Source organism: Leptodactylus fuscus, chromosome 4 (assembly GCF_031893055.1).
Source record: "Leptodactylus fuscus isolate aLepFus1 chromosome 4, aLepFus1.hap2, whole genome shotgun sequence".
Lineage (NCBI taxonomy): Eukaryota > Metazoa > Chordata > Amphibia > Anura > Leptodactylidae > Leptodactylus > Leptodactylus fuscus.
The window spans coordinates 93,560,583-93,585,123 of record NC_134268.1 but is presented as its reverse complement, the minus strand read 5'-3'; the positions used below and the strand labels follow the sequence as shown (position 1 = coordinate 93,585,123).

The 24,541-nt window shown below is 40.2% G+C and overlaps 1 protein-coding gene across 5 annotated transcripts in view; it reads right to left on the bottom strand.

The window, feature by feature from the left end:
* Positions 1-990: 990 nt before the first annotated feature.
* The window catches only part of HIVEP1 (HIVEP zinc finger 1), a 137,020-nt gene continuing 113,469 nt past the window's right edge, over positions 991-24,541 (bottom strand). For all 5 annotated transcript variants that reach the window (XM_075270814.1, XM_075270815.1, XM_075270816.1 and 2 more), the window contains 3 exons: positions 20,256-20,357; positions 7,311-7,774; positions 991-2,734 (listed from right to left, as the gene is read on the bottom strand). In XM_075270814.1, coding sequence (XP_075126915.1) covers positions 1,601-2,734; positions 7,311-7,774; positions 20,256-20,357 — 1,700 coding nt within the window. In that variant the 3' untranslated portion in view covers positions 991-1,600. The remainder of the gene's footprint in view (positions 2,735-7,310; positions 7,775-20,255; positions 20,358-24,541) is intronic.

Here is a 24,541-nt window from a genome sequence, read left to right as displayed (position 1 = left end):
GAACACGCAATATCCACCAATGTTGTGCTAGTCGAGTGCAGCCCTGAAACCTCCTTCATTGTTCTGAAAGTGAGTGCTGTGTTCATCCATAGGACCAAAGTAAAAAAAAAAAAAAAAAAAAAAAGAGCAAAACACTAGCCTAAAATTAGCTGCACATCTCCTGGCTGTTTACAGGATGAGCGGCCGACAATATGCAAACTGTATCAGGACGCCTGACAGTAATAAAGAATTAATGCCTTAGGCTACCTGCACCAAATGTCACTGCTGGGGCCTTTGATTTGTGAACGAATATTCGTCAAATTTCATGGGGTTCACCGTAGCACCGTAACATACTGTGTGGGGGCCACTGTGAAGAATATAATATAATGTGATGTGGGGGGCCATTGTGGAGCATATAATACTGTGTGGGGACCACTGTGGTTATGGAACCCCCGGCCAGCTGGCGATGGCCAAGGACCACCATGATAGTGATCGAGGGAGGCCTGCTTTCTTGACTGCTATACATATTTTTATCTGCTACTTTGTGATGGTTTATTACTTAAAGTCTCAATACAATACCTTAAAGTTTGTGGTTGTAAGGTGACAAAATGTGAAAAATTTCAAGGGGTACGAATACTTTTGCAAACCAGTGTATAGTTTAAAGGTACATCCTGTAAAAACATGTAGGCAGGTGGTGCCTCACCAGCCTTGTTTTTAGTGCGACAGGAGCAATACATCTATATATACACAGTTGATAAAGCGACTCATTACTTTATTTTTTTTTCTCTTGGATATCTATGTGCTGCCTGTCTTTACATATATATGTAAGCTGAAATGTAGAATGTAGTGCTTAAAAGCAGACCTACTTTTAAATAAGATCCTCATAATATATATATATATATATATATATATATATATATATATATATGAGAGTTGTAACCAATTTCAGACGTCCGTTAAACATCCATTAGATATTTTTCTCAACTACACAACACACAGTAGAACCAAAAGTAAAGTCAGTAATAAAAGGTTTACTGGAACATTTGTTAACACAGAATTTCTGTCTTTAAGTGTAAAGCTACCGTCTTGCACAAAAAGATGGACAAAACCATTTTCCAAGACTAATATGGACACAATAAATATGGAGTCGTACATACAAGATCTGTACACAAAGTTGCCCCACGTCCATAAAAAAAAATAAAAAATTACATTTAACAGTGCAACATATACATATATAATTATATAATTTAATTATTTTTACTCAACATGAGATATGAACGTACGTACTAAACACAAGCAACTACCTTGGTTATGTACATATATAATATTTATAGATATTTATATTTTATTCACCGATATGTACAGATTTCTACACATAAAATTCCGAAAGGCACAATTGTCTATACAACATATACAAAAATGGCAGGAGCAGACAAAAACAAACAAACAAAAAAAAACAATTATTGGTCAAGAGTTCATGATTGCACGAGTAATGTGTAAGAAAAATGTGCTTTAAAGATAAATGAGGTTTGTAAATAAACCTCAAAGTCTCTCATTTTACCCCCTCCCTTCCCACAAAAAAGTAAAAAAATACTGGAACTAAGATGAAAATGATTAGTCTTTAGGTTGCTATAACCAGTCTGCCTTCATCATCATCACTGCTAGAATCGCTGAGCTGCACTGTGCTCTGTTTTGAGATCAGCTCAGTTCTCCTCTGATGTCGAAGGGGTGGAAGAGCGTGACTTACAGATGGCCTGTTTGGAACTTGAGAATGAACCTTCAAACAAAGATCTGGTTTGGCAGATGTTCTAATGTGACCAGTGCTGATGTTAGGACCATGCTTCAGCTGACTTTCCCTTTCAGTACTTGTACCACGCGCTGTAGCTCTTTCTTCAATGACACTAGCCTCACCTGATACTTTTGGGGATTCCTGCATCTTTGATGAAAGTTGTAAAGACTCGGGCTGCTTAATTTTTTTGGCATCTGCCCCAGGAATGTTGGCTACACCCTGGCAAGGTGCTGTGCTACATGACGGAGATCTGTCGGGAACTCCTTGTCCATCAACAGGTAGTGGGCTAATAGATGAAATTAAAGTAGGCAATGCTATGTTCAGAATTTGTAGGCCAGGAATGTGAGCTTGTGGACTGGGGTTGCTTTGAGAGCCAGGGCTTGTTGCCAAAACCTGCAAGCCAACCGCATTTAGAGTTAGTCCTGAGGGATGAATTTGTGGAGTAATGCTTGGGTTTGAAAGGCCTAATATGTTTACAGTTTCCATGCTGAGTGGCTGAATGGGTTGTAAGCCTGACGCACTCAGACCAGGGACATTCACTTGACCGATTGGAATACAAGGTACGACACCATTTACTTCTGCTACTCCTATGGGACTTGGTGTGTTAGGTACTTCTGCAGGCTTGTCACTGGGAGCACCTGCAGTTCTGTGAATTACCCCCACAGCTGGTATAGTTAGCTGCACTTGTCCAGTTGGGAAGGGTACAAATGTGGAGTATGCGGTTAACCCAGCTGGGACAAGCTGAATTCCTCCAACTGGAATCATACTATAGGGCGACCTTACAGGTTGCTGCGAATGTAAAGGCAAATGGCTGAATAGATGCGTTGGTGCTGTAGATATCTGAGTGGGTCGTTGAGTCGAGTCAGCTGGTATTGAGTGGTGAATATCCGAGTCTGTTACAGATGAGTCCATTGTCTGTGTGCTTCGGTCTACTGGAGAAGATGGTGTGTTGACAGATAGAGAATCCTGTAACAAGAAAAAAAATAGAAAAACACACTTACAAAATGAATCTCTTAATTAATCTCTTGCCATTTACTTCTGGAATGGTCTCAAGCTAAAAGTCATGTATCATGTAACTGAAATGTGCATGGCCATGGACCTGCAGTTTATTGCTGTGTGCAATAGACATACAGATGTGTACTTCATTCATGATGGCTAGGCCTGTCCAGATATGTAGGTCACAACAAGACACGGTATCATGAAATCGTATCACAAAGTCACATCCTACATTGTTTGGCAAACTTCAACTCTTTAAAGGCTCTGCTAGTAGGTTGTGATATTGTATTGAACTAGATTCATGAGAGATTCGAGTCTAACTATATTTGAGCTAAAGTGAGTGGACACGTGTGTGGATACCATGCTGTAATTTATATATTATATATATATATATATATATATATATATATATATATATATATATATATATATATATATTGTTTTGATATTTTTTCATTGTTTATATAGACAGCAGAAGGATCCCTAGAAAGTCTGTCCCGCTGTAGTAGGTGCATTGTATAGATCTATAATTTACAATTGATAGCAAGTCACACAATACATAAGCTGGAAATCCAAACACACACACACACACACACACATTTGTATATCTGTGCTTAGTTCTCCTCCAGCAAAATCCTGTGTACCAGCAAAGTAAGAGTCAGAAACCTGCAGCATAATCTTTCCGATTCACACTCCAGTTGTAAGTATCATACTTTTGCTGAACTTCTAATACATTGCTTAGAACAAATTGTACAACGTCCACTATAACTACCTGATATATCCGTATCCAAGCTGCTGAGCCTTACTCTTTTATAAGTATAAATCTCTCTAAGAGAAAACAGCAGGGCAATGGACGAATGGCATGCATACAAACAGCAGGCAACTTTATGGAATTTTTCTTTGGAGAACATATTGTACACTGGCAAAGTAAGGGTAAGGCTTGGAAAAGAGCTAGGTGTGGTGTACGTGTTTACTTGTGAAGGCGTGTGGGTGTACTGCGTTTGGAACATATCAGTAAAAGACAGAGAATCAGATTCAAACTTGCTGTAGCCGGTGTCATAGAAAAATATGGGGGTGGATGGAGAAGGGATGAAGAGATAACATTCCCAAAGGATGCCCTCTACCAAAGTGACTGCTTGGCGAGCTAAACACACTGATGCACATAATAAAAATCATCATCAATCCATACCTCAAACAGAATGACTAAAAGGCCTTAGCATATGGGTGTACACTAAAAATTCTGCCCCGCACTCATGCAGAAAGGCTAGACTATCTTCTTCAGGGTTGTGTTGCTTACTGTGGGGTTCCTGCAAACTCCTCAGAAAAGTCCATCTCATGAACACAAAAAAAAGCCTCATCTGTATTAAACTAAAAAAAAGTACAAAGCGTGCAAAGAAAATCACAATGCGTGAGCTCATGTATTCTAAGATCTATTCAGTAAGTATTACTTGTATAATCTAATGATAGCATATCACGACAATACCAATTCTATGTAGGCGGCTAGAAGAACATCTAAGCCACATAAGTACACTTAATGATTCCCTGGTGAATGTTGCATTATCCAAAATATCCGAAGTTACAACAAGTTCAGTATTATGCAATATTACTAGAAATGCTTGTACATCATTAACATAATATACATATGCCAAAATATTCCAGACTCAAACTGGTAAGAAGTATGAAGGTGGCCAAATGCTGTACACCTGACTTACAAAGTGGAATAAGCTACATACCTAGATATATAAACGTTACCCAAGTTCAGCCCAATGTGACTGTGACACAAATAGTGTACTTTGGTATTAAATGGGTTTTGCTGGCTTTAGATATTGATGACCTATCCTTAAAGGATATATTATCAATATTAAATAAGCAGGAATGAGACACTTGGGACCCCTGCAGACCACCTGTACCAAGTCTATGGGCTGCACATGCTACAGTTTGTATGGTGAGTGAGTATTGTGGCTGACATATGCAAACTTTACTAAGAGTTGTGTTGTCTCAGTACAGGTGATTGTTTTGGAACCTGGCAGATCTCATATTGATGACCTATGCTAAGGATAGACCAACAATGCAACAAACCATATAACCTCTAATATCCGATCATAGATGTAAAATCCGATCGTAGAGGTCTAATTCCAGACATCACTGGTCAGCAGATTTCAGCAGCTGTAGAGCAAACAGTGCTGTCCATTAGGTAGTGGCTGCTTCCTTACAAGTACAGCTGATCAGTAGTGAGGCACCCCCGTCGATCTGATTTGATCAGCTGATTGGTGAGAGTTACAGAATTTGGACAAGAATAGGTTATCAATATGTAAAGTCTGGAAAACCATTTGTAATTATGTAAATCTATTTATTTATCTATCAAAATATATTACTCCACGTTCAAACCCGTGAGTAATCCAATGTAACTGTGACACAATGGCTGTATGTTCAATACTAAACCTTCATCCAGACTTGATAATGGACTGCGGTTAATCCACAGTGTATTTGTCATGGCCACATTACATTCCACATACTTGCAGAACGAATAAATGTATTTCGTCATCTATGGGCAGTGGGAGGTCATGAGGCCAAGGGATACCAAAAGATCCCATCATTAGTAGCGTGGTCCTATAAAGATTAAAGAGTTTTTCCAGGATAAAAGCAAAACTCAGTTGTGACTGGTGGGGATGTAAATAAAAAAAAAAAAAAAAAAAGTGTCACTGTCATTCTTCGTTCTGGCTGGGAAAGTAATCACTTTCATACCACAAGAAAAAAAAAAAGGAAATTGCAAAATATCTGCCATGCCTAGTTCCTCAGTGTTATTTTTGCAATATTAGGAAATGTTATCATTTTTACAGAAAATATAAATATAGAATATTAGTCAAGGCAGGTTCACACCTGCGCCCTGTCTCCGCTTTGCAGGTTTCCGTCTTCTGCCCGAGAAAAAGGACAGGAGACGGAAACCAGCAGTCAGCTTTCAAACCCATTCACTTGAATGGGTCTGCAAAGTGTCCGCCCATGAGTGTCTTCTGCCTCTCCACGGCGAAACAGTTTTTTTCAACCAGACACAAAGTCGGACATGCAGGACTTTGTGTCCGGTTAAAAAAACCAGCTTCACTGCGGAGACCAGAAGACGCTCACGGGCGGACACTGACTGCTGAATTTCCGTCTCCTGTCCAGTTTCTCAGGCAGAAGACGGAAAACCACAAAGCGGAGACTGGGCGCAGGTGTGAACCCACGCTTAGATGTAACTCTAGCTTTACATTAGTGTTAATCTCTCAGTCATTCGGATCTGCATGGGAACATCAGCGGACCCCATAGACTATAACTAAGTCCTACAGGTATTCATCGGGTTTCTGCTGGTTTTATGCTGCATCCTTCGTGCAGAACTTTTTATGTGAAACATGTGACTGACGTGCCTACTTAAAAACCAAAGGGTCTGCTCTGTTAACTGTGCAGGACAAGATGTCTTGGTATCAATTGACAGGACTCCGAGGAGATACAGTGAGAGTCCTGATAACTTTGCCTACACAATGATTGACAGCCTTCTGTATATACAATAAGGAAGATAAAAGAGCAGTTCTGGAGTGTGTGACAAGCAATAGTATACTCCTTGCTATAACAGAGTGGCCTTCTGCTTTTATATGATCCTCCATCTGTTGTAAGAATATTACAAGTAGTATGGTTGCTATGATCAGTACTCACCTCCTGCTGCATGCATTTTTGGATAGCTAATCTCATATTTTAGTTAAAACGCTGACACAAGAGTAAACATTCCCAGCGAGAATGGATTACAAATACTCATTCAGCAGCAATGTGCTGAGAATATCTCAACAGCGAGTTATTAATAATCTTGGAAAGGTCTGCCTATTTTCTCCCCATGGGTACATTAACATTTCAATGAAAACCACATTGAAATGAAAACACTCTAACAAGCTCTTCACAGAAAAGGCTTTCTTTCATCATTGGAGATTATTGAAATCATGCAATATGTAATCTTACTGAATGAGCACAAATCTTACCACAGGAAAAATCTATTTTTGTCATACTTACATTTTATAAGCTTTTTTTTTTTTAAACAAAATATGGAAATGTATCCTTGTGAACATATAAGCAAATATGAGCACTAAAAATCTATCCCAAATGCTAGTGAACCTTTAGGTCCAAAATTGGTGGCAAGATGTAACTGAAGTTAGTATATAGGGGTTGTCCAGGATTACTTTCTTTCCATAGGTCGTGTGATACTGCATCTTATGTCCATTGAAGTGAATGAGGGTTAGCGGATAGCAATATTGATCTCACAAAGCTCCTGTCCTGCTGCTTCCCAGGTCGCCTGCCAGTCTATAATTTCTGGTCCAGCGACTCCCAGGAAGTGATCACTGACTGCATGAATAGCCACTGAGCTTACCGGATACTGTGTTAGGCTCCTACACTTGTCTAGTTGTAAGATTTAATACCTGACTTGATGAATAGTATAAAACAACATATAAAACATCATGCAGTTTTACAACCATCCTATATTATGGTTAGTAACATTTATGGTCATCTTTATTAGGCCACTTACATGTGGTGCAGGAAGGTTTTTCGACTCTGCTACATCTTCGACGTCTGGATAATCAATCGACATCTGATGACAAAGAGCTTTGGGTGATGATGTTTCACTTTGCGGAGGTATAGCAGTCTGCAGACCTTCATCTACTTTCTCCTCGTGCCCCATTGGTTTGCAAATAGTCGATGTAGTTAATGCTGTCATCTTGGTTATCAAAGCTTTAGGAAGAATATCCATTGAATTTGCTTGAGAAAATGAATGTACAACTCGGCAGTCTTCATCAGCACTAGGTGCTTCTTGTTGGCTGTTTCGGAAAGGGTAATGCTGAGGGCTTGCTGTAACAGAAGGAGTAGCAGACAGAACAGACTCTGCTTGACTGTCTTCATCCTCATCTTCATTATCATTGTCATCGTCTTCTGCCCCATCTGATTCATCACCATCGAATCCTGACCGTTCTCCACTGTACCTTTGTCTCTCACCTGCACAATGGTAGAATGAAGAAGTTAGAATTACATCAGTGGTGGATATATCTTACACTTCATTTATGTGGACTATGTGATAAACAAAAGGATTATATATAGGTCACCAAACTACACAGAGTCTTTACTTCTTGCTGTTAATTTAGATTTTTTTTATGTAGAACTGAACAGGAGAGCAATAACTAAAAAATTCCATGGTGAAGAAAACTGATACCTGACAACCCAGATCAACAGTGGTAAGTGGACCCTTATTGCAGCCCTAGGTCAGCAGTCAACGTGAGGAGATCTATTGCACAGTAGCGGAAGCAATGCTCGCTGGAATGTGCTCCATTTCACTGCACCTTGCCATCAGCTAAATTATATTACACAAACAAAAATGGCCCATTATGTAAGCACACACCACTAGTATGATGAAGATGAATAGATCGCTGACAATTTATCATTCTTTGCCCATATTGTCAATTTAGTAAAACATACGTCTCCATTTGTCAGCCTTCACGATTGTAATAAAAAGGCGATAAGTGAACATTATTATAAGGACACCACTATTAAAAGCAGTGATATGTTAAGCGCCCCCCCATCACTGGACCATAGGAAAATGGTCATTGCTACAAAAAAAAGTTGGGGGCTGCGGAACCAGTACAATACACTGCAATGCTAATCTTCATGCGTTTCATACTTTAGTTGGCTTTCTAGAGTCCAAGGAACCAATTGCTAGTTCTTCATAGTTATAGTCAAATGTTACAACAGTTTCAGCTTACAATGGTCATCTCAGAACCGCTGAATGTGCTAACTTGAGGGACCACCGTATTAACAGCTACCACTCTGTGCACAGTCACACAGGGCATATTGTCATTATTGTGTAAGACTGGACTCCAATGCAGAATAAAGTGTTTTAAATGAATTAATGACAAGTTACACGGAACCTATTCCCACAATCCTATACATTGATCTACTTTTTCTGGTCTATAGCACACTACCTGCAAATTGGGCAGCACGGCAAGTCTATTCAGGTGAATTTGAGCCCTGTGTCAGAAATATACATAAAAAGTGGCACTGTACAGCACCATGGACTTAATGGTGCTATGTAAACAATAATAATTGTTTCGAATTAAGAGAAAAGATGCAGTAACATTTTGTGTCTATGCTCATCTATTGTACTAAAACAATTTCTGACCAACGAGAATTCACCTCACACTTATTCAAAAAGCCCTTGATATGACCGAGATATCCATGTATGGTGACAAAATTTACGATCAATACTAATTTTCATTTGTATTTAATCTTACCTACTACCTAGATGTTTATATAGCGCCAACATCATATAATTATTGGATTGTAACCTGTGTGTACATTGTGCAAGTCACACTGAACTTGTAGTGCAAAACTATGGTCTAACCAAGCACGGGAGCAGACAAACTAAAACGGTCTAACCTTTAAAACAGTGCAAAGTGATGCCAAAATGTGGTGTAGTGGCTGGGATTGTGGCGCAATGTCTGGCTCACTGTTTAGCATATTAAACCACCTTATCAATACGGCTCGCCCACATGTACGCGGCACACAAACAGTTAGAAAGAATCTAAACCATGTACACCAGTTTTTTGCCACAAACTATGTCAGAATTCTGGTGCATATTTATTAGTTTATCTAGTTGATCTAAAACATATGAGACAAAACAAGATCATTCTATTCTGCTCTATTGGTTTTAGTTATGAAAATGTGAGACGTCTCGGTGCTTATCTTCATGATTGAAATGAGTTACCTGGTCAAGCTATGTCTATGGGATGACAACCAACAAATAATCTGTGACAAATCCTGACCTCCCAATCGCTTCTGCTCCCCTGAAGCAGCACAGCTGCCTATGTTTGTGGACAAAACTAATCTTACAAAATAATTCCCTCTTTGATCCACAGCACTGAGTAAAACTAAACAGGCCTTTGGTTCTGGGTGACTGGCAGCAGGCAGTAACTTGGTGAACATCCCTTTCAAGTCAGTCTTCAAATTGTGCATACTCCTTGTCATCCGAGGCATCAGCCTCACAGGGAAAGGACTTGTTTCCTTCAGTGACTCAAGCATGAAAAGTTAAACAGAAAAAAGTCACTCTAATTCTTTCTATCACTTATCACTTCTCATGTTGCACTAGGTAACAATAAAAAGGACACTTTCAGCAAGGTGAACTAATGACCAACAAATGACTTCAAGCCTGTAACATTACATCCAGACAGATCCATCATTTAATGACCCGCCAAGAGTTTTGTTCCCATACAAACAATACAGACATTTTAATGTATGTCTATCAATCTTTCACCATCTAGTTAACCATTTAATATCCATGTTTACTATTATTATTGTCCAGCGTAGTAAGCTAATCATGGCTGCTAAAATTTTACTTTTATTTCTTCCAATAAAAGCCACTGGTAATATCCATGGAGTATAGGCATCACTTGCTTTTCACAACAGATCCTTAGTTATGGCGTAATTGTGAGTCTGGGAATGAGCTTTTTCAACCTTCCATCTAAGTCATATGTTCAAAACTGTTTATTTTTCCTCAGCCCCTGGGCCTCATCTTATTATACGTTAGGGCCAGAGACCTCAGAGTATGATACTGCTTTGGCCTGAGCCCAATAGTTATGGAAAACGCAGGTCCAGGCTAAAACTAAGATATCACATTAAGGGGCCAAAAAGGGGGCATTATACTGTGTGGGGGCCTAAAAGGGGTTAATATACTATGTGGGAGTCAGTAAAGGTGGCCATCTACTGTGTGGACACCAGTAAAGGGGACCATATATTGTGTGAGGGTCAGTAAATGGGGCAATATACTGTATGGGTACCAGTAAAGGGGACAATATACTGTATGGGGACAATATACTGTGTGGGAACTAGTAAAGGGGGATTAGACTGTGTGGGGACTAGTAAAGTGGGCAATGTACTGTGTGAAGGTCAGTAAAGGGGTTATAGACAGGGGGATGTAGTAATGGGGGAATTATACTGTATACGAGCCAAATAAGGAGAGCTGAAAGGCGTGACCTACAATTTTTATTATGGGGAGCCCATCACAGATCCCAAGGGGTGCACTTAGTCTGCAACAGTGTCTAGATAGGTTGCTTGTCTGAAAGAAAAATTCACATCAATCACAGTACTCAAGGTTTCCTTTCAGAACACTGCCTTGAGAATCACACTGCCTCTACTGCGTTGCATCATAGTGCCATCTCTTCCCCAGGTACGTGAGTATCGATATGGAAATACATGGTTTTACATTTCAAGCCTCCTTCTTTTATAGCTCCTTGACCCACTTCTTCTACTAATTTGTAGAAAGGGATCAGCATGGTCACAGTCCTACTATGCAGCAACCAGAGATTGATTGTGAGTTCTTCCACATTTCTATCATAGGCAGAATTTATTTTATCAGCAAGTTGTATTACAGTAGCTATTATCCAGGGATCAGATAATATGGGCTATCATTTGTACCCCATGTACATTAATGATCAGAGGATGCCCATGACTCCTGTTAATGTTGTCCTTTCTTGAACCACTTTCGCTAGGTACTATGTACTGCCTACAAGGAACACCCCAGAAGACTTGCCATTTAGTGATGTTCGGACCAGTCATCCAGCCATGACAATGATTGGTGTACGCATTAGACTTCCAGCATCATACTGTATACCATACTCTGATTTCCATTTTGCTTAACCTAAAGCAATCATGTGTATAAAACCTCTTGGTTTTATAATGTTTAATACACTGAGATTTGTCATCTCACATGGTAAGCAAAATATGAAATTCCCAAAAGGTTGCAGAATAAACTAGAGATACATATAGTAGGCTATACAAAAGGAATAATTGCCTTGTCATTCTAAAATATTTTGTGTTTGTTTTCCCTTCCTTTAATAAGGAAAAGTGTTAATCTTTTGTGTTGTCTGGGCTGCCATTTTGTCCCTGTGCAAACAAACCTCTATCCTTACTTTGCTTTTAACTGATTCAGCTTGAGTGACCTAACACCCCTCTTCAGCAAACAGTGCCATGACCTGCGACCCCTACAAGCCCAATAGTGCTAATTACGGCTTAATCTCCTTGAACTCACAGCACATTCAGAGGTAAAATACCTCTTGCCAATGACAATGGAAGACTGACAATATTGCTGTGCATCTGTTCTGCTCCCATGTTTTCCTTCATGCTAGGATATAAAGGCTCAAACCACAAAAAGCAGCTTCATAACTTAGCACTTAGAAATGCAGGAGCTAGACAGTCTGTATAAACTACATAACCTGTAGACTTTGCAGGAGGGATCCCTGTGTAAGCAGCAATAATGAAAATATTAGACACGTTGTACGGACAGTTACCCAAGCTAAACCACAGCCCTGGGCGCTGCTCAGAGCACATAGTTCTCCACTACATGTCATAGTCTGGGCTTTTGTTTCTGCATCAGTAGGAAAGTGGTTTGGAAAAATGTTGCAATATCAACTAATCCAATGAGTATATTAGATGGCCAATAAGGGTGTTGGGCACAAGTAGCCACCAGGTCAGCCATTGCAAGTTAGCTGTTAGTGAGAGGGAATTAATGTCTGCCCTTAGATTAAAGGGGTTGTCCACTTTCAACAAATAAAAGTTATTGATTTTACAATGATAAAGTTAAAATTTTTCCAATATACTTCTCAATTCCTTAGGGCTAGTTCACATGGGGCAAGGAACGGCGGATTTTGGTCCTGATTGTGACGCAGTAAGCCTAGGACGAAAATGCGCCTGCTACGACTATCACGGCTTCCAACTCCGGAGAAGGCCCAAATGAATGGGCCTAGTACGGAGGGTGCTGCCGCGAGACTGACACTGGGGCTGAATCAGCTGCGGAATCCACCTGAAGAAAGGGCAGCTTGCTTCTTTTTTCCGTGAGCGGGAACATACCGCTCATGGAAAAAAGTAAGCTAGCGGTCTACACTGTCTATTTTGATGGGGCAGATTCTGACGTGGATTCAACACAAAAATCCGCCCTCTCTTGCCCCGTGTGAACGAGCCCTTAAGGTTCCCCAGATATCTGCTTGCTATTCATTGGTTACCTCCAGAGGATAAATATCAGTCCATGGTCATAAGATAGATACACAGCTTGTTAGAAGATACAACACCGATAACTGTGCTGTGAATGTAATGTGCCATGCACTTATGTGTCTGTCACATGACTATGGACTGATTTTTATCTAGTTAAAGTAAATAATGAATGACAGCAAGCAGAGATATAGAAAATTGTGAGGATACAGGACTTATAGAAGCAAATTGTATTGCTTTCATTGTACAAACAATGACATTTATTTGATGAAACTGAACAACTCCTTTAAAGCTAATGTTCAGGATAACCATGTGATGTTAAGGACCTTCTGTAATTGGCTGGATGCTTGTGTGCACATGCGTTCTTTCGTTCCTGATCATTGTCCCATATAATCATGTCCAATGATATTCAGTTATTTGTTTGTGTGACATTACTCACATTTATTATTTACTTATCTTGCTCACCTAAATAGCACCATCATATTCCACAACACTTTACAGATATTGTTATAACTGTCCCATATAACGGTCACAATCTAGATTTCCTGTCAGTATGTCTTTGGAGTATGCTCCCCCCCCCCCTCCTTGCAGATGTCTGTGGCTGGATTTAAACCCAACACATCGCTGTCTTATGCAGGCATACAAATCATTGTGTACTCAGTGGATATACTGGCAATAGTATTGGCAATTGGAAAATCACTTGATTTGGCAACGGATTTGAGCATCTCTCATGTCCAAATACTGTAAAAGAGCTTGTATGCTCTGTTTGTCAATGCATGGAAATGATCATCAGGGATTAGAAATCAGTTGGTTGTCTATTATATGTTTGAGGTAAACAAAAACACATTCTTGTCTCTCCATGTGCCATTTACTGCTGTCTTCATACGTGGCAGAAGGGCTTAAGGGCCCCCCAAGGCGACAAGGTGTGACTGCTACCTCAGAATCCCCTTGGAGTTCTGCACCTATTTTAGCCTTTTTACAAGTCCACCTCTAAGACAGTATACACTAAGCTGATTTCCATCACATTAAAGATGGAGATAAATGTAATGTCTAGGAGACAGTGTGCTAGGAGAGCTGACCTGTGTGCTACTTTGAAACTGTTATACTGTGCACCTACAATTTTGTGTCTCAAGAACAAAACACCAATTGTCAAGAACATATGATCTTCCTAAGAGCTCTCTCTAGACATGAACAAAGCAATTATTTGCAATTAATTATTTGAAATGACAATTCTGTTTGCAGATGTCTGTTACAGGACATGTAAGAGAAGGGAAAAGGAGGATAGCTGACTTAGGCTAAGTTCACATCTATGCTGGAGTATCTGCTGTAGAAACCGCATAAAAATGGCACGGAAGACTTTTCAGTATGAAAACGGCAGACACTGGGTGAAGCCAATTACAGTCAATAGGGTCTTCTAGTGTTCGAGTGTAACCGATGTTTTAGCGGTCCAGCTCTCCACCGTTCCAGCCCCCTTCCCTGTTGGATTGGAATGATGGAGAGCCCGGCATAGAAGTGAACCTAGTCTTAGCTTGAAAAGGTGCCCAACAATTAATTTAACAATATGTAGGTGCAAGACCAGGCTAACGCTAGGTTCACACTTGTGCAAGGGTTTCCTTCTTCGGGTCCACTTGGGAACCTAAAAAACAAAAACCTAATCTGCTTAAAAAGCGGTTACCTGTGGATGATATTTAGTTACCTGACAAATATGATTGTACAGCCGTATAACACAAGAACATATGTTATGATCGTACGGCCAATAACAGTGCTATAGCACACCAATATACTGCTCCTGGCAGAATGTGTCAAGTTAGTCAATGCCAGTTACTGTAAGCTAGAAGCTTAGGAAACTACACCATGAGCCCAAAAGTAGGCAGTAATGGCTATGAATAAATATCTGCAGACATGCGGACCTTAATTATAAGTGCCGTTATTTATTTCTTACCCTTTATACATATCACCTCTTCCTTTGAGTCATAGTAAATACAAGGGAATCGGTGGCATTTTCAGCTTTTACAGTAGAATAGTATGTGGATACATAAATCTAGTTTCTACATATTGTAAATCTATGTTAAATCTTACCACTTTATATCTTTATAGAACCATTTCTTGACAGCCATAAAATGCAGCAAAATGTTGGATATGATTGACTGTCAGTCTAGCTGTAGACATAAGTTATTCTTAGAGGTGATTTTTCATCCTCCCCTGAAATCAACGTGGGAGTAGTTAAGAAAATTCATTTCTGTCAGCACAGCCTACACAAAAGATGAGGGGACCCAGGAAAGGGCCTCGCTGCCTCGCTTAATGTATCAATGGTGACAAATAAGATGCAACGTCTCACAACAGATCGGGAGCTATAACATCATAACGGTGATATACGAGGCACTTTTCAGAATTTGATATCTGCCGTTTTTGGATGAAGCCATATTGCAGGTCGATCAGTGCTCATTTTTATGTTCACTGTAGAATTATCAGAACAGTCATTCATACTAACCCTCCTCTTATACACTTGTGTTGTATCAGGTGACAAGTGAACCTCTAGAACCTGTAGTAAAAAACCTACCGATTCAGTCAGGCCACTGTCTCCCATGCCCAGACAGAGAATGAATGCAGTATTGGTCACACATGCGCACAGCTCTCTCCAAGTCACTTCTATGGGAGTTATGTAGGTGGCTCCCAGAGATGTTGCTTAACGAATATTTCCATAAGAAGGAAATGTAGAAGGTTTAACACATGTGTGGCCTCCACTCTATTTATTATGCTCTTGGGTTCAGCAGCCCCATTACCAGGGGAGTTAACAGACCTATAGATAGGCCATAATTATCTGAGTTGTCAATACCCTTTTGTACTTAAGCAAATTAATACTTTAAAGGAATTGTCTGAGACTTTTAAAACATCATGGCCCCTGTATGGCATGTGAGGTCACAGACTAGCTACGGTGGTAATGAGAACCACAGCAACAGCTCTGGAATGGAAGGACACGTAGTACTGGCTAGATCTTAAATATTACACAGTTTCCTACTCTTTGATGACTTGTGAAATACTCCGACAGCCTCTTTAAGTACAAGTCCACATAAGACAGCACTACGTAAATGTTCCAATGTTCACAATCCTATAGACTCATATACCGAACGCTAGGATAAATCAATCTATTCTATAAGACATTGAGTCAAGGCTGCAATATATAATAACATGCATATATTTACTTGTTTTTAACTTTTTCACACATTATGCATTTTACCATAGTAGAACGAAGCCTAGTAGGTGAGTTGAATGTTAACCACATTCCTGCCAATATTTGCTTGAAAGGTGCCCTGCAGCAGTGAATGAAGCCTTTGAAGCACACACACGTTTTTGATCTTACATGGTTCAAAACACATATAACCACATTTGATCAAAATTCAGGATACGAGCAGAATCCAAGCTGACAGCAGAAATGACAGGCTTTATCAAGCTTCACTATTTCTGTCCAGGGTTGTAGCTAAAATATAAACATGTTAAGATGCATTTTACACATTTGTCAGGCCCTAAATCCAAGAACTTTCATGTATACCATAATGCCAACCCTTATAACTACATCATGCTATTAGACTTGTCAATTCCTATAATCCTCTGGAAGGTTAGGAAAATTTAGCAATAAGGAAAAACAATAAATACATATTTTTTAATCAGACAATCTATTAAGTAAAGCTGAAGTTGCAAAAATTGAAACTGTTTAAGTCAAAGTAAAGGACAATGTATTGTTTTATTTGTGACAACTATTCTTTGTATCATTAATGTGGACTAAATAAGTGCAGAGTGTAAAAGAGATCCAGTAGAGGCTGATCTTTGTGGAAAAGGCTGCCACCTGCTGGGATAGTAAGGTAATAGATGCTAGCAAGCACCTTAGCGGCAGAGAAAAGGGACTTTAGCTTTACTGTCATGAAGCTAATAAGAGTGGATATTATAAATCCAGGGACTGAAAGTAACCAACATCCAGCCAAGGGTCCAATCTTTGGGTTTCCGGGCTGATTCTGACACCCACATCATTGCCTGGTATGACTATTGTGGGTGGCTGGCAGACTCACTCATTGTAATAGTAATTGTGCATCGGCAGGGACATGACTGTTAGTACAATGAGCAAGTTTCCCAGCCCGAATACCAGAGGTGGCACTAAGAGACAAGATGGGGGAAGAAGGGAGCCAGTTTATCAGACACATGGCCCAGTGTTGAAAGAAGCCTGAGGTTCTGAACCTGCAGAACCCCGGCCCAGAGGCTGATAACTTTCAATCAATAGCTAACCCCTTTAACTGCATATGCTATAAAACTGTTGTAAAGCAAACATTACACATTTTCTATTGGTTGGAGAGCCTAAAGGCTTTATCCTACAAAATAAATGTGTCCCATTTGGAGGTTAGTTAGTGTCGTATTAACACTTCGGTCCCCACTGATCACTTGTACTGGGGTCTAAAGCTTGCCCCCAACTTTCCATTGAAATGCTTCCTCCCTGTGGTCATGAACCCAAGAGGAGATATGTGCGGACTTCATGGATACAGATGGATATAGACGGTGACATGGTAATCTACCCTCCCTGATTTCCTTGAAAAGCTCATTATAGGTCAATAAAGATTTTTGCTAATTTATGTACAGTATACAAAGTCACTGTTACATATCACATTCCTTACAGTTATCTGGAAGAAATTCTACAGAATACGGTTTGTCTATAACAAATTAGTCATCTGCTTCCTCAATGATCAGTCAGGGTCACTTAGGCGATAAGGCCAGAGAGAGACCACGAAACAGGATCTTCACAGTTGCATTTTGTCATGCTAAATGGTTCACCTTGCCTGACAGTTTAATTCACATATTAACATTCCTCACATTGCTACCCCGTACTGTGGTGACACAAGTAGCAGAAGGTGTGTGGCAGATAGTCATCGGGATGATTCTACACACAAAAGGTAAAAACAAGCAACTATTTACTAATGCCCCAACCATGACAAAGCCAAAACACAAAGAACATGGCAATAAGCAGTTCACATCCTGAGCACCACTTCCTAACTGCACAATATAGCGGCAATCCTGTTCCTCATATTCAGATGGAAAAGTAAGCAGTAGCCCCTTCTAGAACCACTCACATATGTATCTCTATAGATAGATAGATGAGTGTATAGTTAGTATTTTGTAATCCTGTTACGGAGTAACAGTAAGTATCACAAGGATTTAGCTTGGGCCATAAGTTTGCGTATGCCATATGAACAAACCACTTCAGATTGATTTCACAATGGACCAGGCACTTGCTAGATTTTTTCCTCCATGTTTCTGGTAAGCTGTGCTGCTGGGGGTGAAATCTGGACCAAATCCTTTTCCTTCTGTCAGCTGACAACATAGTCCTTTCTTATTTTCCAATCCTATTTTACAATTCTAAGAAGCCAAGAAGGAGTCTTGTCTGATAGGCTGCCATGTTACTACAAAAGCCTTACTCCTTCCTAGACACAACACAATGCTACTTCTAGCTACGGAAAAAGTGACTGTGCCTGCATGTACATTATGATAATGGAAAAAAAAATCAAATAGAATACACATACACCAATTGTATATAACACAGGGAACAGACAGAACATTAATTGGATAAACACCAATCGGAAATATTTGATAAAAACATTCCTATTGAAGTCTTCCCTCCTCATGTAAATTATTACTGACTAAAGTCAAGCACCAGAAATCAGCAGACATCTTTTCCTTGGTGATTCATGTGGAAGGATGGGGACGCTAATCGATGGTAACACAATATCAATACAATATCAATACGTGCCACCAGTATTTCTGCTTTGCAGTGAAGTTTGCTCGAGAATATTGCAAAAAATGTCTGAATGGTGCAGGAAAATCGGTATGAAACGAATGACAGTATCTTGTCAGGCGGCTTCTACACTTTCCAAAGATGTCTTATTCTGTGTTGCAGCTCCATTTTCATGAAAATCACAGTTTTAGGGTCAGTTCACACGTGAACTGCCCGCGCGGGTTTTGACACGGAGAGAGACGCGGTGAGCTGCGTCTCTCTCTTGTCAAAACCCGCCTGCCGCGACCATCGCGGTCGCGGCTTTCCCCTCCGCTGTCGGCTCAAATGAATGAGCCGACATAGGAGGGAGCTGCCGGGGGCGGAAGCCGCGCGGCTTCCGCCTGAAGAAAGGGCATGTCCTTTCTTTTCTCCGCTAGCAGCAGCCCGCCGCTAGCGGAAAAAAAAAGCCCGGTGGTCTACATAGACCACCATTGTAAAGGGGCGGATTTTGAAGCGAAATCTGCTGTCAAAATCCGCCCCTTTGCCTACGTGTGAACTAGCCCTTATTCTTATGCAAAGTAGCTGAAAAGGGCTTTAGGCTAAAACCCCACGTAGCGGGTGCTACAGGAAAAACTGCAGCGGAAATGCATTGCGTTTTTTCCACAGCGCTTTTCACAAAGTCATCAGAGCTTTCCTCTGCAGATTTTCTGATTCAATCATATCTGTACAGAAATCACCAGCATTTTCCATAGCTATAATTGACATGCTGTGATTTCCAAAAACACTGTTTCCGCCACAAACCGCGGCATTCACGTGAGGCTTCAGCCTTAGAGGCATTTCTTCTTTAGTTAGGGCTTCTTTCTCTCCTCCCTCCATTGCTCGAGTGACATCTTCCACTTTGTCTGCAGTTAGGGAAAGTCTAAGAGTGGAGAATGAATCCCCAGCAGAAGAAGAAGAAGAAGAAATGCCTCTAAAGCACTTCTCAGCTAATTTACACAAATATAAAATGCTGATTTCATGACAATGCAGCTGCAATGCAGAATACAACAGACATCTTTGGAAAGTGTAGAAGCCACCCTACAAGGTACGGTCATTAGTTTGATAACAATTTTCCTGCTGACAGACTCCTTTTAACGGATTTTGTTGCATCCATTTATTAAATTAATACATAGGTCAGCTATAGGTTATATGGAAAAATGTTCAAACCCACCACATTTTATTATCCAGGTTAATAAAAATTTACATCAATATTACTTCTATAAATGCAGTTTATCTCACAAGAAATAATACTCATTTCTGAAATCAGAGGATTGTCATTCCCCAAAAATTAACATTAAAAGTATGATCCAACCTATTTAGTTGCGAGATCTTATAATATGCATCAGTGAGAATTCATCACATTTATCTTTGACCATCATTGCAGTAAGTACTTTATAGGAGCATGATAAATATGCCAGCTTTATTTTCTCTAAAATAAAACAGTTACATGATCCAATGCTGTAGTGGTTCCAATGGCTCCCAATTTAGTAACAGCAGATTAGTTTGTCAGGCAGCTATTCCATCTACCTCATAGATGAATAATCTATTCATTCCTGAGAGCACTACATATTTATACCTAATAGTCATTGAATAAAATTATTGAAAAGTGTAATATAGTTATATATGTGATATAGTTGGGAGAACTCTTACCAGAATCATCTGTATCCTGGTCATCTACTGGACCCACTGCTATTCCCATGTCCATGCACTTCTTACTGTGAGCCTTGGATTTCATGTGTTTTGTCAAATTTCCTGAAACACAGCACGTATATAAATAACTGTTATTATCACAGGATGCTGTTAAAGTGGATCTGCCAGCAGAACAGGCTGCCTATGTATTACAGCTTCAGGTCTGTACTGCTAGTCGCCAACTAACCACATTTCTATTATCAGCACTGAAAAAGCACATCTAGTCTTATAGTTTGCATTCAACTGTATTCATTCAGCTGTATTAAACACAGTTTCTGCATATACATTAGCCTGCAAATACGGTTTTGAGGGTCTTGAGAGGCAGGGGGAGCGCTCTGCTCATTCATGAATACAGCAGGACTCCAACTATAAGGCTGGGGCCGCACATTGAGGAAACGCAGCTTTTTTTTTGTTGTTGCAGATCTGTTTCGGTTTTTGAGCCAAAGCCAGGAGTGGATGGAGCAGAAGGGAGAAATATAAGAGCTTCCTATATATTTCCCATTCCTTGTGTAGCCATTCTTGGCTTTGGCTCAAAAAATCACAACAAAATCTGCAACAAAAAAAGCTGTGTTTCCGCAACGTGGGCCTTAGCCTAAAACTGATGTATTTAGCTCTGTTAGTAACAAAATAGCACAACATTATTGTGCCTTTTTGGCTAATAGTAATATAGACCTGTAGCTGTAATATACCAATGCAGCAAAATAAACTGACAGATTCACTTGGTGTATATAGAGCAGTGATGGCGAACCTATGGCACGCGTGCCAGAGAGGGCACGCAGAGCCCTCCATGCTGGCACGCGTGCGGTCGCCCGGATCGCTCACCAACAGGGAATCCGGTACAGGATTCCCCGTTGATGAGCGATCACTGCCTTCAGTTGTATGTGCAAATGCACATACAGCTGAAAGCTGTCAGGGTAGGCCGCGGATCGCGCGACCGCGGCCTACACTGGCTGCAGAGTTTGACCTCTGCCCCGACGCGGGCGCGATGACGTCATCAGCGCCGCCAGTGACAAGAAGGTGGATGCCGGCGGCTCTTCAGGGGTGAGTATGAGAGTGGCTCACTGTGTATATGATGTTGGGGGGAGCGCTTATAATACTTGGTGGGGTGTATGATACTGGGGGGGAGTGTATAATACTGGGGGGGCTTATAATACTGGGTGGGGTGTATAATACTGGGGGGAGTGTATAATACTGGGGGGAGTGTATAATACTGAGGGGGCTTATAATACTGGGGGGAGTGTATAATACTGGGGTGGCTTATAATACTGGGGGGTGTACTAAAGAGCATATAATACTGGGGGGGGCCTATTTATAAGCACACAATACTGTGTGTGGATGCCACTGTGGAGCATATAATCCTGTGGGGGGGGGACACCTACTGCGGAGCATATAACACTGGGGGGCTACTGTGGTACTGTGGAGAATATAATATTGTGTGGTGGGCCCACTGCAGAGCATATAATACTGTCTGGGGTCCCCTCACTATTTGTATCACACAGTATCTGTTTTATAGCAGACGTGATATTAGTACAGGATGTAAGAATATTACACGGTAACTATAAAACAGATCCTGTGCGATGTAAATAGTGAAAATTAATTGTTCAAAGTACCAAATGCCGGGACCTTTACATTTCAGTACAACGTTGTTTGTATTATTGAAAGCTCTGTAAAGCCCCACATGACTGTAATTTTTGGTCAGTAACTGTCCGCAATTGTGGATCCGCATAGTATTAAGTCTATATTGTCGTGTTGGCACTCCGCGAAAATTTTGTGGGTTTTGGGTTGCAGTTTGGGCACTCGGTCTCTAAAAGGTTCGCCATCACTGATATAGAGCAATAGTTTATGCAGTGTAACCATAGATTTTAATACAAGGTGATAATTGCTTTAACCAATTTTTATTAATTTTATTAGCAGTGAATTGTTTGCTAATATAATAGGCTGCAGTTTTTATGTACTGCAGTGTATTATGCCTGTGACATAAATCTTGCTAGATAACCTACTGGTTGTTGGCGATTTATAGGCAGGAAAAGTACACCCAACTTTCAAGATTTCCTGTAACCCATTGCCTTGTTGTAACACGGGTATTTGTTTCTGATATTTTTAACCTCTACCCATAGTGTATCACCTAGTGTTGGAGGTTTATCAGCTATCCAGGTTTGCCTGTGTCAAAAACCTGGAAGTCCTCCACAAAATGAACCAGCTACAAGTTTGTACATTGAACTAAAAATGAGGAACGACAAGAAACATAAAAAAAACAACACTAAGGGTATGTTCACATGGTAGAAAATAAAAAAGAATTCCTTTTCATTTTCCGCCACCGTATATCCAACTGTTGTCTAGTCGCAACGAAATGCCGATGTGGCAGGGTGGCTCATTAGGCCCAGACGAATGAGCCTAACCATCAGGTAGTCTAAAACTGCAGAATCCGCAGCTAAATCAGCCACAGTATCTGTGGCAAGCTCGAGCAGGACACTTGTTTTTTTCAGCATCGAAAACAAATTCCACCGTGTGAAACTATCCTAAGTTAAGTTTATGTTCTTGCTGCTCTCACCCATTAAGGGAGAAGAACAGACTTTAAGGTTAAGGCCCCACGTTGCGGAAACACAGCTTTTTTTGTTGCAGATTTTGTTGTGTTTTTTTTGAGCCAAAGCCAAGAATGGCTACAAAAGGAACGGGATATATATTGGAAGTTCTTATACTTTTCCCATCTGCTCAATCCATTCCTGGCTTTGACTCAAAAAACTGCAACAAAAGAAGCTGTGTTTCCGCAAAGTGGGGCTTCAGCCTTACAGTGCTGGAATTATAGATGCATGCAGGATTTTTTTTCTTCTTTGTGAATAGTAAACCAACATGATGGAAGAAATCTTATGTAATGTCTTTTACACTGGAGCAAATGCACTTGGAGGGAGCTTGGTCTGCTTCAGTCTGGTTTACTACATCTAGTTATATGTATAAACTGGTATGTCAGGTGCAATACCCTGAAGCTGAAAGTAAGGATACAACAGTACATTACTTAACTGGACAATCTGCAAATAAACATTTAATATAATGTAACAAAATACATCCTTCATGTAAATGAGGTTTTCCTTTCTATGGCACTGAATAGGTCAATCTGCCAGTACAAGGAGAACACTGATGACACACATTTGGCATCTTCATGCTTACTGCCTGCACCCTCAAGACCTCAACTACAATTTCAAACTTTTTCTACATTGTGATTGCTACTATCTTGTTTTTATGCATGATTTTGTGTTCATAGTGTTTTTGCAGCTTGTGCATTCAATATATGTTTAAAATTGTATGTGGTGCGTTCACTTTGTGGATGTCATGATGAGTAAAGAGGAGTAGATCTCCTTCCAGAGACCTGTGTGTCTGAAACATGTAAACATGGGCTCATTTAGTTTGTGTCATGCTATCACCAATTTTTGTGAGTTTGTACCTGCCTTTTTTGGACACAGGGATACCTAATGTGTTTCATTTTATTTATTTTTATGTATTCTAGGGAAATGGGATGCGATTTAAACTTTTAGTTAATTTCTTATTCCGTGCATTGCCGCTAGGGGGTTAATGTCTGCTCCTGAGCAGCCACCATATTTAAATACCCAACATCTACCATAATGGTACGGAGATTGTCAGGAAAGGGTTAAAGAGGACCTGTCAATAGGTCTGAAAAACTCATTGGCATAACTCATCAGACAGGGCGGAGTCACCCTATGCATTTTGTTTATCCAAATCCACTCAGCCATTCTATAGATATAAGCCTTTTTATTGTTGATGAAGATTAGGGTGTACTAGCCACACAAGCGATAACACTGTAGTTTCTCTGGAAGTGGGGAGTCTGTGTACTGTATGTCATAGTGTTACCACCCACTTGACTAATACACCCTTATTTGCAACATTACAAGGGCTCATATCTTTGGTGTTTTGTTTATCCAAATTTGTCAAGTCATTCCAAAATCAGACAATGTAGGTCATTGGGCTTTCCAGATTTGGTAACAGGTCATTTTTAAAAATATGTTTAAAGGGGTTGTCCACTTTCAGACCAATATTAAGAGACAAATGTTATAGTTTGTATAATAAAAAGTTGTACAATTTTCCAATATACTTTCTGTATCAATTCCTCACAGTTTTCTAGATCTGTGCCTGCTGTCATTCATTCTGTTACCTCTAGTGGATGAGACTCTGACCATGGTCATGTGATATATGGTCCATGGTCATGTGATGAACACACAGGTGCCGCTCGTTAC